At 36.5% G+C, this 16,053-nt stretch overlaps 1 protein-coding gene across 1 annotated transcript in view; it reads right to left on the bottom strand.

Moving 5' to 3' along the window:
- Positions 1-16,053, bottom strand: part of STK33 (serine/threonine kinase 33) — a 58,862-nt gene that overhangs the window by 18,494 nt on the left and 24,315 nt on the right. The window contains exons 8-10 of the mRNA XM_090267658.1: positions 15,736-15,811; positions 10,736-10,848; positions 10,216-10,301 (exon numbers count right to left, since the gene is read on the bottom strand). Of these exons, the coding sequence (XP_090123784.1) occupies positions 10,216-10,301; positions 10,736-10,848; positions 15,736-15,811 (275 nt within the window). The remainder of the gene's footprint in view (positions 1-10,215; positions 10,302-10,735; positions 10,849-15,735; positions 15,812-16,053) is intronic.

Here is a 16,053-nt window from a genome sequence, read left to right as displayed (position 1 = left end):
AGTGGATCCAACACTAAGGGCAAGCCTATATAATATCAAAATATTTAGGTAAAAAAAATCTAAATTCAATTGATTAGTCAAGTGCTGTGTCCAAGAATATAGATGTTTGATTTGCAAGCCGTTAGTTGACTGGAAGATTTAGATATGAGGTGGTCATTTGATTATAACTGACTCTGTGTATTATTTTTATACCAGATGTGACTATACAATACTAAAACTTACCACTTCATATTACCTAATTTTTTTCAAATGTAATATTCCATTTAATTCCAAGAAATACATGAATGCAGTCTCAAATGACTTCTGCTAGACTAAGGATGCCTTAAATAATTTTTCTCCTAAGAGATTAGTAGAGAAAGTTTGGAGCACATTTAGATTGCAAGGATAAGTTCAGATGTGAGTACAGCTAGGGAGTGACTCTACATTAATTTGGTACGTGGATAGATTGAAGCATTAAGCATTGATGACACAGAATACTATGAGACAGGATACTTCAAAAGCAGCCATCTGAGTACTCTGTTGAGCATTTGTAGAGTCTAATATATTCGTAGTTAAAGGCAAACACTAAGTAGTAATAAGTAAATGAGCATCATCATGCAATTAATTTTCTGTGGCTCTTTTATTTCATCCTATTTTAAGAAGGTCTGTATTCTTACCAATTTCATAGCATCCTACTTTTGATTGCACTTACGCATCCTCTACCATTTACTTCCAGAATGTCTTCTGCCAACCCATAGCCTAGATTTCCTTCAAGGCTCAATTTGAGAGTCACTCTGTTAAGGATCCCAGAACTTCCAAAGACTTGCCTGCCAACTTCAACAGTATGGTGATCACAAGAGAGAAAAGGGAGTTGGAGGAGGTAGAAGAGGGTAAAGGGGGATAAATGGTGACAGAAAGAGATTTGACTTGGGACGGTGAACACACAATACAAAATAGAGATGATGTATTCTATTAGAACTGTACACTTGAAACCTATATAATTTTATTAACCAAGGTCACCCCAATAAATTCAATAAAAAAATTAAAAAGTAATAAAATAAAATGGAAAAAAGCCCAAAGATGTTGTCCACTTAAATCCAAATAAAGCATAGATGGAGGCTCGAAGACCATAAAAAGCTGGCATCAGTCAGAGTGGCAGATCGTCTCGGAGCTCTCATCTGAAAGCGTTCTGGTCACCAAGGCTCTGTCACAGCTCTGCTTCACCCCTAGCCTCTGCTACAGCTTCCTGGCTTCATCTCAGCCTTCAAACCCTAATTTTCATGTAATCACAGTGTCCAGAGTCCTGGAATGCTAGGACACACAACTCTGCCTCAGCTCGATTCTTTCACTAGCAGACAGAGACCATCTAACATGAATGTCTGTAATCCCAATCCTCAATTACCCTTTTCTGATCAAATCCCCTTATATTAACTCTTTGGATAGTATAGTAGTCACTAACACTGCTTACCCAATATTCTGTTCTTCTAAGCATATGGTAGAATTGTGCTTCCCTGCCTCTTTTGAGACATGACCATGTGACTTGTTTTGGCCAGTAAAATGTGATTAGAAATGGTATGTATCATTCCTGGGTGTACCTTAAGAGATAGTGTGCAATTTATCATGTTCCCAATTCCTGCCTTAGTAACTACTGCATAAGAGCACAGAAATGAGGCCTCCCTTAGCCTGAGTCCCAGAGTAAGGACAAAGGAAAACAAAACAGTCTTCTCTCTTCCTCCCACTGTCCCAGCCAGTGTGGGATGGAAGGCATACAGAGCACTGAGATTTGAGGGCCACTTGTTACTGCAGTATAACCTAGCCTATCCTGATACAGATAAACATTTACATTTTGCAAGTTACCTCAAAAAAGTCTTAAAAACAGTGAGCCTACTATACAACCAGCATACCCAACAAAATTGTCATTACTACAGAAATCACATGCCATCAGCACCATATATTTAGTAGCCCATTTATATAGGCAGTCCTTGCTTTGCAGTCTTGAGATGCATGACTTTCAGTCATTGTGACTTAATTAAGAAATATCAACAACACAGGTCAAATTTCAGTCAACATGGTATATTAACGACAACTGCATAAAGTTCAAATTTCACTGCTAGCTCTTTAATCCATAATCACTATGCAAATGACAGATGTGCATCACGATCAGTGACCAGTCAGGTCACATCTTTCACAATCTGTTGGTGACTGGATGCTCTGCATCTATGATTAAGTTCACACACAGACAACAATGTGTGCAGTTGCATTGTCTCCTTGTTCTCCCAAGGAACTTGTCAACAAAGATGTATAAATGACACATGGACAACGGGGGGTGGGGGAATGACTGTGGGAGAAGGGGTGGGCAGGGTGGGGGAAAGCAATGGGGAAAAAAGTGGGACAACTGTAATTGAAAAACAATAAAAAAATAAAAAATAAAGCTAAAGCCTAAAAAAAAAAAAAAAAAAAGATGAACGTGCAGTAGGTAAGTTAAAAGAGATCATGCTGGCAGAGAAATGTGAACCAAATGCAAATGGAGTAATAGCAGAAACTGCTGACTGTGGGAACAATAACACAGCCACCATTTGAGAGAATCTAGATACGCAACCAACGGAACTTAGTGAAGGAAACTTATCAGCATAACTGAGGAAAGCGGTTGTGACTGAAAGGATTTATTTGCCCCAGAGAAAGTGGCCTCCGCAAAATATTGGGCAGTTAAAGAATTTTCAGAGATATCTCACAACACTGGAAGTGCAAAGGATAAAATGCTGGAAGCTGATACAAACTTAGAAAACAGTAGGACAATTTGTCAAGGCATAAAAACGATGTTCCCCTCTGTATTCTACATTATATGACACAAAAAAGGCAAGACTGTTTAATCTTGATAGTTTTCTTTTTTCTTTTTTTTTTTTTTTTACCTAAAATGGGTTCTTTAATTCTCAATATTTCTAGTGTTTTAAATTATAGTGCATTAAAAAATTAGTTCTACTTCTAATTCCCTAATGTTTATAACCAGCAGTTAGAACATTTTAAATATTTAACAAAATTTTTTTAAAATCATGGAACAATCATAATTTTCCCAGTGATTATTAAAATGCTTTGCACAGTTTCAACCTGCATTATTTTTATGGTCCTGCACAACTGTGCAAAGCAAGGACTGCCTGTATTATCTTGAACCTGCCTCTCTAGCAATCTCTCAAATGCTCAGTTAACATACACATACATCCAAGAGCTTGGTGACTGACACACTTACATGCCTAAAGTAGAGTGCCTCTGTACTCAGTGAAATGACCCTATTTCTCATCCCAAAGAGATTGTAGAAAAGAACAAATGATCCAGGATAGGAGCATTAGCAACTCAAGAACTCTCTATTATTTGGAAGTTTTTAATTCTTTGCTTCCTATATTCACTTGTGATATCAAATGGTAGTATCAATCCCAGACTTGCCCTGTTGTCTAAAGTCCAGTCAGTAACTTACTAGACCTTCCCTTCCTTCTTGCTGCTAGTAGTTGGAAGAGGACTTGCATCCAGTGTTTGGACTGATCAAAGAATAACTGGCTCAGGGCTATGTGCCTTGTAGGTTCAACAGAAATTACAAATGAAACCAATGAACCAAACAAAAACAGTAGAATTGTTAGGACAGACACTGTAGATTGTATGTCACCTCACTAACCCCTGAACTCCTTTACTGGCTTTATTGAGAGGGTCAGACACTGAACTCATCAACTATCAAGGAGCAAGTGGCAAGAAGGCAGCGGTAATAGGCAGATAATCTGAGGCTATCACAAGTACAAAACCAACCTTTTGGTTAATAAATTTCTACTTGTTTAGCAGAAAGTTGAGACTATTTTATTTTGAAAAACTGGAAAAATAGACATTTATAGAGGAGACGCATTGGTCAAATACTAAGATTTGGATTCAATACCTTAGTGGACAGGTTCCACAAATGCAGACCCAAACATATGTCCTCATCTAACAAAATTTGCCTTTTCAAGGACGATGCCTTTCAGTATTTTGTAAACAATAGGTATTGTTAAGTGAATGATATGCATGAGCTAGAGTGAGATGGTATAAAATATATCAGCAAACTAAAAGGAAACATTCTGGTTCTTTAACTTATGTTCATCATTTTCTACTTTTTGTAAATAGCTAAAACTCTTCCTTTTGTAATGTTCCTAGGAATAATTTTTTCAACAGAAAAATGGAATAGTCAATTTGTGTAAAAGAACACAAAATCCAAATCAAAACAATGCAATGCCAATTTTCACCTAATAGATGGATATAAATTTAAGTTTGATAATAGTCTATGTTGGTGAGGGTGTGGGGAGACAGGCTTTCTCAGTTACTCGCTTCTTATGGAAGCATGAGTTAGCAACAATACACGTGTAATACACATTCTCTTTGGCCATCAATTCCACTGTTAAGAATTTACCCTTTAGATATGCTAACACAGTATACAAAATATATTTATAAGAACATTGGTTGCACCACTGTTTGTAATAGGAAAAATATGAAACAATTTAAATGATCCATATTCACTGGAGATTATTTAGAAAATAATATTGTATCCATAGTTTGGAATACAACGTAATTTTTTAAAAATAAGGAATTCTTACCAAGATATGTTAGATAAAAAAGAATAGTTTGCATAATATGAACCCATTTGTGTAAAGTATATACACAAAAATGTATAGAATGTTTTTGAGATAACACATAAGAGACTTAACAATGGTTATCTTTAGTAAGAGGGATTGAGGTTAATGGAAGGAGAAAGTTATTTTTTCTGTTTTGTTTATCATTTAAATCATTTACCATGGTTAATCTCAACTATTTTATATGACTAATAATTAATGTAAATTAGAGTAGGAAAGAAATAATGTAAGTTGCAGATACCCACAAAAAACTGATAGCACCCAATAATATCACCAAACCTGTCCTAATGGGTCTCAGTGAGTCCAAGGCAATAGCATATCAAGGTAATAACAACCACTAAAGTAAGCAATTGTATGCCACTTTAATTTTTTTCTAACAAAGTCAGTGATTTTTTTCCCCACGGTTGGTGCTAATATTCCTATTCCTCAGGAGGAAACAGCCTGAGAAATTTATAATTTACCATTATTTTAGAAGCACATTTCCAACCGCCTGCTAAGAACTTCCAGCTAGAGATGTTACTGAGCCTTCAATACTATATTATATATTTGAAAGTTACTAAGAGAGTGTATCTTAAAGTTCTTTTCACAAGAAAAAAGTAACTGTGATATGACAGATGTATTAACTAAACTTATTATGGCAATCATTTACTAATTAATACATACATATCAAGTCATTATGTTGTATTCCTTAAACTTTACAATGTTATGTGTCGATTATATCTCAGTAAAGCTGGAAAAATAAAAGTGAACTCAATATATTCCAAACCAACATTCTTCAAATTTGTGTATGCATACATCTGGCTGTACAGGAAGACTTTCCAAGGACATTGTGGGAAGCATAGTTTTCAGGGATCACTTTCAAGAACGTGAATGATCTATTCTTTTTCCAAGTCACCTGCTTGGATAAGGATCTGCAGTAATCCTTTCCATGTTCTTTTTCTTAAGTCAGTATCTTCTACTGCTTGTTAATGTACATATATTTGTGTGGTTGTGTGCGTGACAAAAGGCCCATATCTAGAATATGTAACAAACACCTACAAACCAATAAGTAAAAGATATAAAACCAAATAAAAATGGGGAGAAGACTTGAATAGGCATTTCACAAAAGAAGACATCAAACAGGCCAATAAGCATAAATAAAGGTGACCAATTTCATTCGTAATTCATGAAATGCAGATTAAAACCACAATGAAATACCATTATATAGCTACCAAAGCATCTAAATTAAAAATACTGACAATAACATGCACTGCAGAAGACGCAGAACCAAACTGGAGCTCTGGCACACTGCTGGCGAGCAGTACAGCAGACACTTCGCAAAAGAACAACGGCTCTTTTGGGTGGAGGAGGACAAAGGAGAAAATTCACATAAACTCAGCTGTGATCATGGTCCTTCAGTGCCTTTCAGTAGCAACCCCTTGTCAAAACAAGTCAAATATGAAGTCCTCTCCATGTAAGCCAAGGGCTACAGCAAAACAGCTCTGTCTTTATGTTACAGAAACAGGGGAGTCCAAAAACAAACCCCAGAGTTTGCGGCTGGGAGATAGGGAAAAGGAAGCAGCTTTCAGGATGCCCTTGCATGCCTGGGGTTAGTGGCTGGAAATTTGGTTGCACAAAGGTCCGCTTTGAAACTTCCAAGGCTCAGGAAGATGGGAGGGGTCTTGGACTGTGGGATGATACGGAAGGAGCCTACAGAGCCTGCGTGGGGTTCTGTGAATGGTCAGAACTGTTTGTAACACCCACTGCGGCAGAGGACGCAGTCAGGGATATATAAGCAGCTGCGGACATTTTGGCGGGCGTGCTCCCTCCATGTGGCTTGGAGGAGGGGGCCCCAGGCTGCTTTAAGAGGCTCTTGCCATGCAGTTTTGAGGAGAGGAGATCCACACGGTTTACAGGAAGAAGGCAGTTTTCAAGAAGGCTGAGAATCCAGGGGTTTCTGCATTGAGAGCTGGAGGGCACCACAGCACAGAAAGGGCCTCCCCAATCAGAACTGAGTGATTGGCAGCTACCGGTAAAGCTGAACTGTGCCTAAGAAGTAGGGAAACTGTGTTTGAGAGTTATAATTCTGGCGGCGGGCAATCGGGCCCCTAACTAAACAGCCCAAAGGTTCTGTTTCAATTGGAGCAGCCCAGGGGTTCTGTTACATTTACAGCTTAATTCCCCACCACTTTCCTACATGTCTCCTAGAGTTCTAGAAAAAAAAAAAGAATACTAATACAGTTCATATTCTCTGAATATACTTTTTTTCCCTGCCTTTATATCTTTGTCAGTTCTTTCCATCCAGAATCCCTCTCATTCTTAGCATGACTCCAACATTAATATCTACTTTTCCCCATTCTTTTCAAGCCAGATCACATATTACCTTCATGTTAAGCAGTTTTTTCAACCCCTTAAAGGGAATAGCTCTTTTCTTGAAAACCTCGTAGTACTACTACTACTACATTATATACACTATGTAAAATATAGAGTATATTGAGTATAAATTTACATGTTTTAGGGTATCCATTTTATTATATACTATATTTAACATATAGAGCATATATTTATGTATTTATACACACATATTACATACTCATTCTCTTCCTGTGTTTTTGTTTTAAACCTTCTACCTGGCTGTGGAAGATCTGTGGGCTAAGACTGTACCAGAGTCATCTTTATGTTCCCCACAGCACATAATAGTTACTCAATAAAGACTTGTTGACTTAAGTATAAATAAATAATTGAATATTGAATAAATCCCCAAGGTTTCTGGTTCATGAGGTTCTTCTTAACATAATTTTATTAAAAACCTTTTAAAAAGGGCCTCAACAGCATATTCATATACATAACATAATTCAGAATTTAAGAATAAATAAATATAGTAAAATAAAGGTTGAATATTAACATATTTAGGATGACAATATAGAGTAGGAAAAAAATTACCCATCAATTAGGCATCAGAAAATTTCCATTAGCTTATGTAGAGTATATATGTTAAGGCTAAAGGTCAAAAACTAATGACCAAACCATGAATAACAATTTTTAGGCAAATGAACAAGGGCTTGTTCACACATTAGGACACATTGTTCTAGAAATTAGACCCTATGCACCTTGAGTATATATGCCTTTGCAAAGTGTGGCTATAAAGCAAAGTACACTGTAATCTGTGGTAAATTACTCCAGGGGAGAAGCTTCATTTATTCATCTTTGTACCCCACAGCGTCCAATGGTTTATGTAAAGAGACATTTGTTAAAATCAACATAGACATTTAAATGGCTCTTGTCCCATTTAAAATAAGCCACCTTGCAAGGCTTATATGCTATAACAATAATTTCCTTCATTTCAAAGAGCCTATAATTGGTCTCCACTATTTATGAAAGAAAGTTAAAATTCTAGATGAAGATTCAGGTCCCCCACACAATTTTCTTTCCTTTTCTAAATGTCCCATTTCCCACTTCTTTCCTTCAAGCATCTTAATCTGCCAGTCAAATTGAACTTCCTGATTTCACACTTGCTTGCCTCTGCACCTCTGGTCATTTGGCAATTCCTTAGGTCATTTATCATTTTCTCCCTTGCATTGTATCTTATACATAGCATGTTTCTCTTAATAGAATGTGAGTTCCTTAAGTCAGAGACCATGTCCTATGTGTCTATATCTACATTTTATCACCTAGCACAGGACCTGGCACATGGTAGGCACCACAAAAAATCTGTTGAAGGAATTACTGAATGTCTGAGTAATGCCAATGTAACTAAAATCTGGAAACTATTTTTTGACAAGCCATAGAAGAAAAATGTTTCCTTATTTTATAACAGGGTTCTTAAATATAACTAGGCATTAAAAATACCTGGGAAATTTGCTTAAAATGCCAATTCTTGGTGTTAGTTATCACCAGGGGACTTGAAGGAATACCAAGAGGCAACCGTAATTATCCACCAAAAGGGAATAAACTCCTGAACTGCCATTGAGAGTAAAGAGAAAAAAGGGAAGAAGCGGACACAGGAGAGTAACAGGCCACCCCCGGCCATGTGAGTTATCATCAAACCCTTCCTTTGTAGGAAAGTCATTTCTTGGTTATTTTTCCTTACATCTAATCTTCTGACTTTTGAAACCAGAATGACAATATGTGTTTATTTTAAGTTCCATTCACTTAAATGTACATAGAATAGTCTTCAGATATGTGCCATATTTCAAAATGGACAATACATAGGTTAAACCCTAGAAACTTTTTATCCGATAAAGCTCTTTGAAAAAAAAATGTTACAGCGTGTTAGATATTGCAAAAGATAAGCTCTGGAGTTAAAGCAGCAAGGCGCTGAGAGAACTAACATGTTCCCTTCAGATTAGTTCAAACGGAGGATATGAAGTAAGACTTCAAGTGGTTAAGAAGAAAAGAGTTTTGCTTTTTAGAAGTTTATAAAATGCCGGTATTCTAAACTTCACACACTGAACTCCTTAGGATAGTCTGATATAGTACACGCTATCTGTCACGTCTCTATCCATTTGGCAAAGACTACATAGAAACAAATGTTACAGAGGCTCAAAGATGGAGGCTTCTGGAAAAATGACCAAAGCCAGAAATAAAGCTGTACTAATTAGAACACAAATAATTACACAGCCAAACCCGAATGTTGTGTGATGCTGAAAAGAGATAGATTTCTACGGCACACCATCTGTTTTACAGTTTTTGATTTTGCTGTACAAATCTACTCGGTACAGTTTTGCAATGATCTATCTAGCTGCTAGCTCATTTGCACAATTACTTTAGGCCAAAAATACTTATTGTCCAGAATGATTTGAGAGATCAACACATTCATAAAAGAGGGCAGAAAGAGCCCATTTGTGAGTGAAGACTATTTTTTTTTTAGCCTTGGAGAAAAATATTATTCAAATAAATGATCAGAAATTGCTGAAGGAAAATTAGAAAATGTAAAAGAAGGATGGTATCACGATAAATTTTTATCATCTAAACTTACCTGGGCCTTCAGGGTCACCAACATCTCTCTGTTGGCTGGTCTAATGGAAACGTCTCATTCCCATCCTGGCCTCTCAGCAGCGTTTACCTGGGAGCCGACTGCTCCCACTTTCTGAGACATTTTTCTCATTTAACTTCCCTGGCACCACTCTCAGTCTCCATTGCTAGCTTCTCCTCTACTAAATGTTGTAGTATCTAAAAGTAGGATGCTGGGGTCTCTTTTCCTGTCTATCTGTATTTTTTTCCTAATTTACCTCTTCAGTCTGATAGCTTTTTATGGCATCCATCTATTCCTGATTCCCAAACTTATAGTTCCAGCTCAGACTTGTCCAGCTCCAGACTCATATATTCAATTATATGTGATATCTCTACGTGGAAGGCACACAGGCATCTCACACTTAGCATATCTAATGTGTTTATACAGGGTGACGACTGAAGAGTTCCATATTAGATATGCTAAGTTTGAAAATACCCATTTCAGAATTATGTCAAGACTCAATAACTTTAACTTGTCAGAAGATGAGAGAAATTGACTCTTTTTAAGTAAGAACTCTGTATAAGCTATGAGGCCAAAGGAAAAGAAATAAGCAATGGTAGCACATCAACAAGGAAAAAAAGATGGAATACAGTAACTTACTGTCAACCACTGGTTATCCAGTAGTTCCTTAGCGGTGATTCTGTGAGCAGGGTCTACTTTCATAAGTTGTTTCAAAACACTTTTGGCTGCAAAGAAAGGGATATCCTGAATATCTTACTTAACTACAATTAATAACATATAATTTCCAATTTATTTAGAATTAGGTCTGTATGACATGAAGGAAAGATACCAATTATAAAACAAATATCATCAGTATAAATGGCTAAGAAATAAAGTTTAAGGCCTCTAGTGAGATTTTATTGCCTGGATTACCTGATTTATATTCTATAGTAAAAATTAACTAGATAATCATCATATTTCCTCTTCAATTTTTCCTATGTATTTTCTGTTTGGGTTGGGAGTTTTGACTATAAAAATCACAATGAGGATATCACCATTTCCACAAGCAGTGGTATTTCTACAAGTAAATGTAAACTAAACAGAGATTTAAGGTATCTGAATTATTAGCAAACTTTCTTATGTATATTTGCTTTAGTAAATAATAACAAATCTTTATTACCACAATCACTTATGGAATCCCAAATTGGATCATCAAAATGTAGTTTTCCCTTTCTTATTAACTCAAAAAGCTTCTCTTCTGAGCTTGCCAAAAAGGGTGGTTCTCCACATAATCTATAACAAAGGCAATTATTTTCTTTAGATTTTTTTTAAAAAATCCAAATAAGGCTATTAAATATTAAGTTTCCACAAGACTTGGAAGTAGTGGTGCTTCATATTTACATAAAGGACAGGAAGGACAGGCATGAAGACATTAAAACTGTTATAAATTTTGCTTACCTTGGTTCAGTCATCAATTCAAATGAAGACTATATTTGAAACCAATATAATTTTATTAACCAATGTCACTCCAATAAATTCAATAAAAACTAAAAGTTAAATAAATAAAAGATAAAATGAAGAGTGCAGACAAGAAATCAAGAGAAGATTGAGACTTGAGCTCTGCTGTGGCTCTGTGCGTTGGGAGTTGCCCTGCAAACTGCTGGTTGCCAGTTCAATTCTCAGTCAGGGCACATGCCTGGGTTGTAGACCAGGCCCCTGGTTGGGGCATGTGAGAGGCAGCCAATCGATGTTGCTTTCCCTCTCTCCCTTCCTTCCCCTCCCTCTAAAAATAAATAAATAAAATATTTTTAAAAAGAGAGAAGACTAAGACTTGAAAAGGGCAGAAATGTAAGAACTGGGGAAGATCATCAAGAGCAAAGATGCGTCATTAGAGACAAGGCTAAGCTCATGCGTGCCCAACCACTATGCATGGATGTGAAAGTTGGACAGTGGAGAAGGCTGATAGGGAAAAAAATGATCCATCTGAGATATGATGTTGGACAAGATCTCTACACTGAATGGCCAGAAAGAGGAGCAAATGGATCCTAGAGAAAATTAAGCCTGATACATTGCTGAAGGCAAAATGACAAAACTGAAGCTGTCCTACTAGGGACACATCATGAGAAGGCATGGTTCTTTGGAAAAGACAGACTCATAGATGGCAAGCAGATGACAGCTAAGAGCAGGGGAGGATAGGGCATGGAGGAATTGAACAAAAAGGAGAAAGGGCTCATGGACAACAGTGTGGTGATTTCAGGGGGTGAGGGGTATAAGGGGATTAAATGGGGTATAAGGGGATTAAATGGGGTATAAAGGGACTAAGTGAAAAAAATATAATTAAAATTTTTTAAAAATTTTAAATGGCCATAGGCATGAATCTCCAGGAGCTGAGCAAGACTGGTGAAGACAGGACATCATGAACATCAGTCATTTGTAAGAGTCTACAAGAGTTGCAGCCAACTCAACGGCATGTAACATACACACAGGAAGAGGTGGGTACCTCTCTGGATGTAGAAATGGAAGCACAGGGGTTTTGCAAGATCAATGCTAGGCTCTTACACTCATATACACTGAAACCTCCAGATCTGCAAATGACCAAAAGCTCTTCCAGGTGGAGAGACACTAAGCTTAAATGGGGTTAAAATACAGGAAGCTGTGCACACAGTAATAGTTGCAGATAATAGAGGAGACACGCTTTATTGTGAGCAAGGGTAATGCAAAGCCAACGGCACATAATATGAACTAAACCTATGGGAAAAATATACTGAATTATCAGAGTCTAAATGACCACATAAGAATTTTATCCATGGTAAAATACTATACAATTGTTAGTAAGACTAAACCAAGAATAACCCTGGAAACATCTATAGGCTCTAAGTCAAAGCTAAAAAACATCCTTTAAAATGATCACAACTCTTTAAAAATAGTATACAAAATGAAAAAGGTCTGGAGGATAAAAATCAGATGACGATGATTTGATGCTTCAGTCTGAAAGGATGAAAGCTGAGTACACATAATGACCAAAATCAATCAGCAGTATGTATAAACATGAGCTTGTTTGCACATTCTAGAATATAGGAACTATGAGTCATTAGAATCTTTTAAAAGGAAAAACTGTACTATACTTAACAAAGAACATGGCAAGCCTTCAGAAGATAATCCAGTCCAAAACTACAAAAACGTGCTTAAAATTTGAGTTCGTTCTTCATAGTACATTATCAACAAATGTTAGCTGTCAACTCCAACTCCTGAAAGCAACGCTGAACGCAACAACCAGATTTTCCCAATGACAACGAGACAGAAATTGGACCTGGACTCATCACATAGGCAACTCCAAGCGTCTATTTGTCACCTCTTAAGATTGTATTTTTTCCCCACTTTATTGCTGAAAGAATAAAATGGCGCAATTCCATTATACTTCCCAAATGCTGGTCTATTATGTACTATAATGACCTCTAATTCTCTTAACAGTTACGTATCTACTGATTTTGTAGATATATGTTTAAGTTCTTTAAAAATTTTTTCCCACCCTGGCTGGTGTGGTTCAGTAGATTGAGCGTCAGCCTGTGAACCAAAAGGTCCCTGGTTCAATTCCCATCAGGGCACATGCCTGGGTTGCAGTCCAGGCCCCCAGTTGAGGGCGTGTGAGAGTCAACAGATTGACATTTCTTTCACACAGTGATGTTTCCCTCACTCCCTTCCCCTCACTCAAAAAATAATAATAATAACAATGAAATCTTTAAAAAAAAGAAAGAGCGTTGATTAAAAATTTTTTTACCATGAACATTTTCTGAATAAGTCTAAGCTTGATAAATATTTTGCATGAAAATGGGGATGATGATTTTCCTAGAGAAAGAGGTTGTTTTCATCCTAGTAGTTTATCAAACTAGGTTGGACCATATAGCTTTTCATTTACCAACAGGTTCTTGTTAAGAGATGGATATTTACCAAATTGCTACGCAAACTCTTATTGTAATACTTTTTACTCCTTCAGTTCATCCTGACCCTCCTTTCTCTGATCTTACTTACCTCACTGCTATTTACTTTTAAAATGCAACTTTTTAAAAGCCAGAAAGAACGGTCTTATGAACAATTACTCTCTACTGTAACAAGGATGGGCCAGCAAAAGCCCAGCTCATTGAGTCTGTTAATAACCAGTGACACGCGCACTCACCCATTTCTTAGCTGCTTCTGCGTTGCCTGACTAGCATGCAGCTATAGCTTAAGGGCTACGTTTTAAAAATTCCACTTTTTTTCTGTCCTTTGCAATTTTACTTACACAAGAATACACATAATGGCTGGTCAATCAGCAGCATGTGAAATTTTATGATAGCTATTTTCTGCACATCTAGAAAAGGAAATCTGAGACATGAAAAATGCCTCTTAAAGCTTTCCTATTATTTTCTGTTCCATTCACAGGAACCAAAACAGCAGAGGATATACCCATAAAGAGTATTTATGTTAATTTCACCTTAAGAAACTATGTTATCATTGTCTGATTAAGTGGAAATAAATCAGGAGTAATTGATAAACAAGAAAATAATCGACCTGGAGAAGGCAATATGTTTGTACCCTTGGTGAAGGAAATTATCTGTAAGATCACTGGGCTCAGGCAGATTAATGAATAAGCACTGATTAGCTAGGAGTCTACTGTAAATAAAAAAGGATGTCATTTGTGATGATATGCAGCCATGCCCTGAAGCGGAAAAATTAAAATGATATCTTCAAGAAAGAGAAAAAAGTTAGCATATTAATACACTATCACTTTACTTAACATCAAATTCAAAACTAAGAAGGCAGCAAACACATGAATTGCATAATATTAGATTACACATATATTTTACTTGTGTTGTCTAGAAAGTCTTAAGAGTATAAAACATTAAGTTAAAATAGTTGTATTTTTATTAAAGACTAAGGGTCAGAATTTTTACAATATGATTCTACCTAGCACAAAACAATGATCAAAACTTTGTGACAACATTTATACTTTATATAATCAAAGCAGTTAATGTATGTTGACTATCTGAATAACAGCTATAATCCCATCATCCAATTTCTACTGCCTGTGTATTCCATTTCACAAAACTATGAAAATGTAACTATTGTGATGTCAATATTTAGAAACGATCTGAAAGAGGTAGTACACAACGAAATCTTCAATATGACCATAAAACTAATGTTGCATCAACATAAAAATATTCATATTCACCAAGAGAAGGAACAATGGTCACTAACTTCTCAGAACACCTCTTAGAAAATTCACTTTAATTCAATTAACAAACATATATTGAGTGTGGACTACATGCCTACTATCATACCAGATGCCAGGGATGCAAAGATGAATAAGATGTCTGTCCTTCATGGAATTCAGAACAAAGGAAACAGATACAAATACACATAATACAGTAATTACATTATAATATTATAATCTAGTTTTTAAAAGTGCTATGAGAACATAGAGAACTAAACAATTCTATCAAATTCACACACATGCAAACCTTCCTGATTAAATATTCTTATTTTATTATTTTGTTTTTCTTTCAATGTTACTGTTTTGCATGCTTTTTTATATGTTGCCTTAAATCCTCTGGGAAAGTGTATGTAATGAGCGTAGTAACTCTGCTGAGGTAGAGTAGGAATCTGTGAAATACAAGGTGCTAATGTCTGACCTGGGCACATACAGGAGAACATTCTAGGCAGAAGAAACTGCATGAGAAAGACCCAGAGGCTCACAGTACAGGAACCCTGGGCTGACCCAGCGCCTAGTTAGTGCCCACCCCTCACACCTGCCCTGTCCACAGGGAGCTCTAGTGCCGGGTCCCAGGACCTCCCTCTACCTGATGGGCTTTAAGTGAATCTTGAGAAAATACAAAAAAGCTTCGTTTGTAGCAAAGGATCAGGGGAGTTCTAAGGCAAGTTTTTCACTTCACTCACATCATACAGTGCATTGTAGCATTTTCAGATCAATGGAAAGCAAAGCTGGAAGTTACAAGTGTATAGCATTAAAAAAATACCTAATGTAAGTATCTGACAACTAATAAGAGGGCTTTTAGAGTGACCTCCCAATTGTTTTTTCAGTCACTTTTTAAAAACTATATTGTTTAGTTTTAATTTAAAATCTACATGATTCTCCTGTTAGGAACCATTCATTGTCAACTGTACGTTTAGCAGGCTACTTACAAAATGTACATTATGACACCTATGCTCCAAATGTCACACTGCTGACTGTAGTCGTGGGCATTGATAACTTCAGGGGCTACCAAACAAGCAGAAATAGAATAATATTAATAATACAATAAATGACTTAAATGCTTCAACACAAAGCATGAAAAATGTGCTGATGTGCTATAATTTATTCCCCCACGGGGAAAGCGAGAACCAACAGCAGATGTTAAATGAATAATGTACAGGCCTTAACAACTGAAGTCACTGCATCCTCACGCCTGGCATTTAGCTTCTACGGGAGCGGTGGCACAGGCTGTGTGACTAAATGCGCGA

This window comes from Furipterus horrens, unplaced genomic scaffold, assembly GCF_987537825.1.
Source record: "Furipterus horrens unplaced genomic scaffold, mFurHor1.1.pri manual_scaffold_2, whole genome shotgun sequence".
Classification (NCBI taxonomy): Eukaryota; Metazoa; Chordata; class Mammalia; order Chiroptera; family Furipteridae; genus Furipterus; species Furipterus horrens.
Note: the sequence above shows the minus strand (reverse complement) of the source record. Positions and strands in the feature narration are given on the sequence as shown.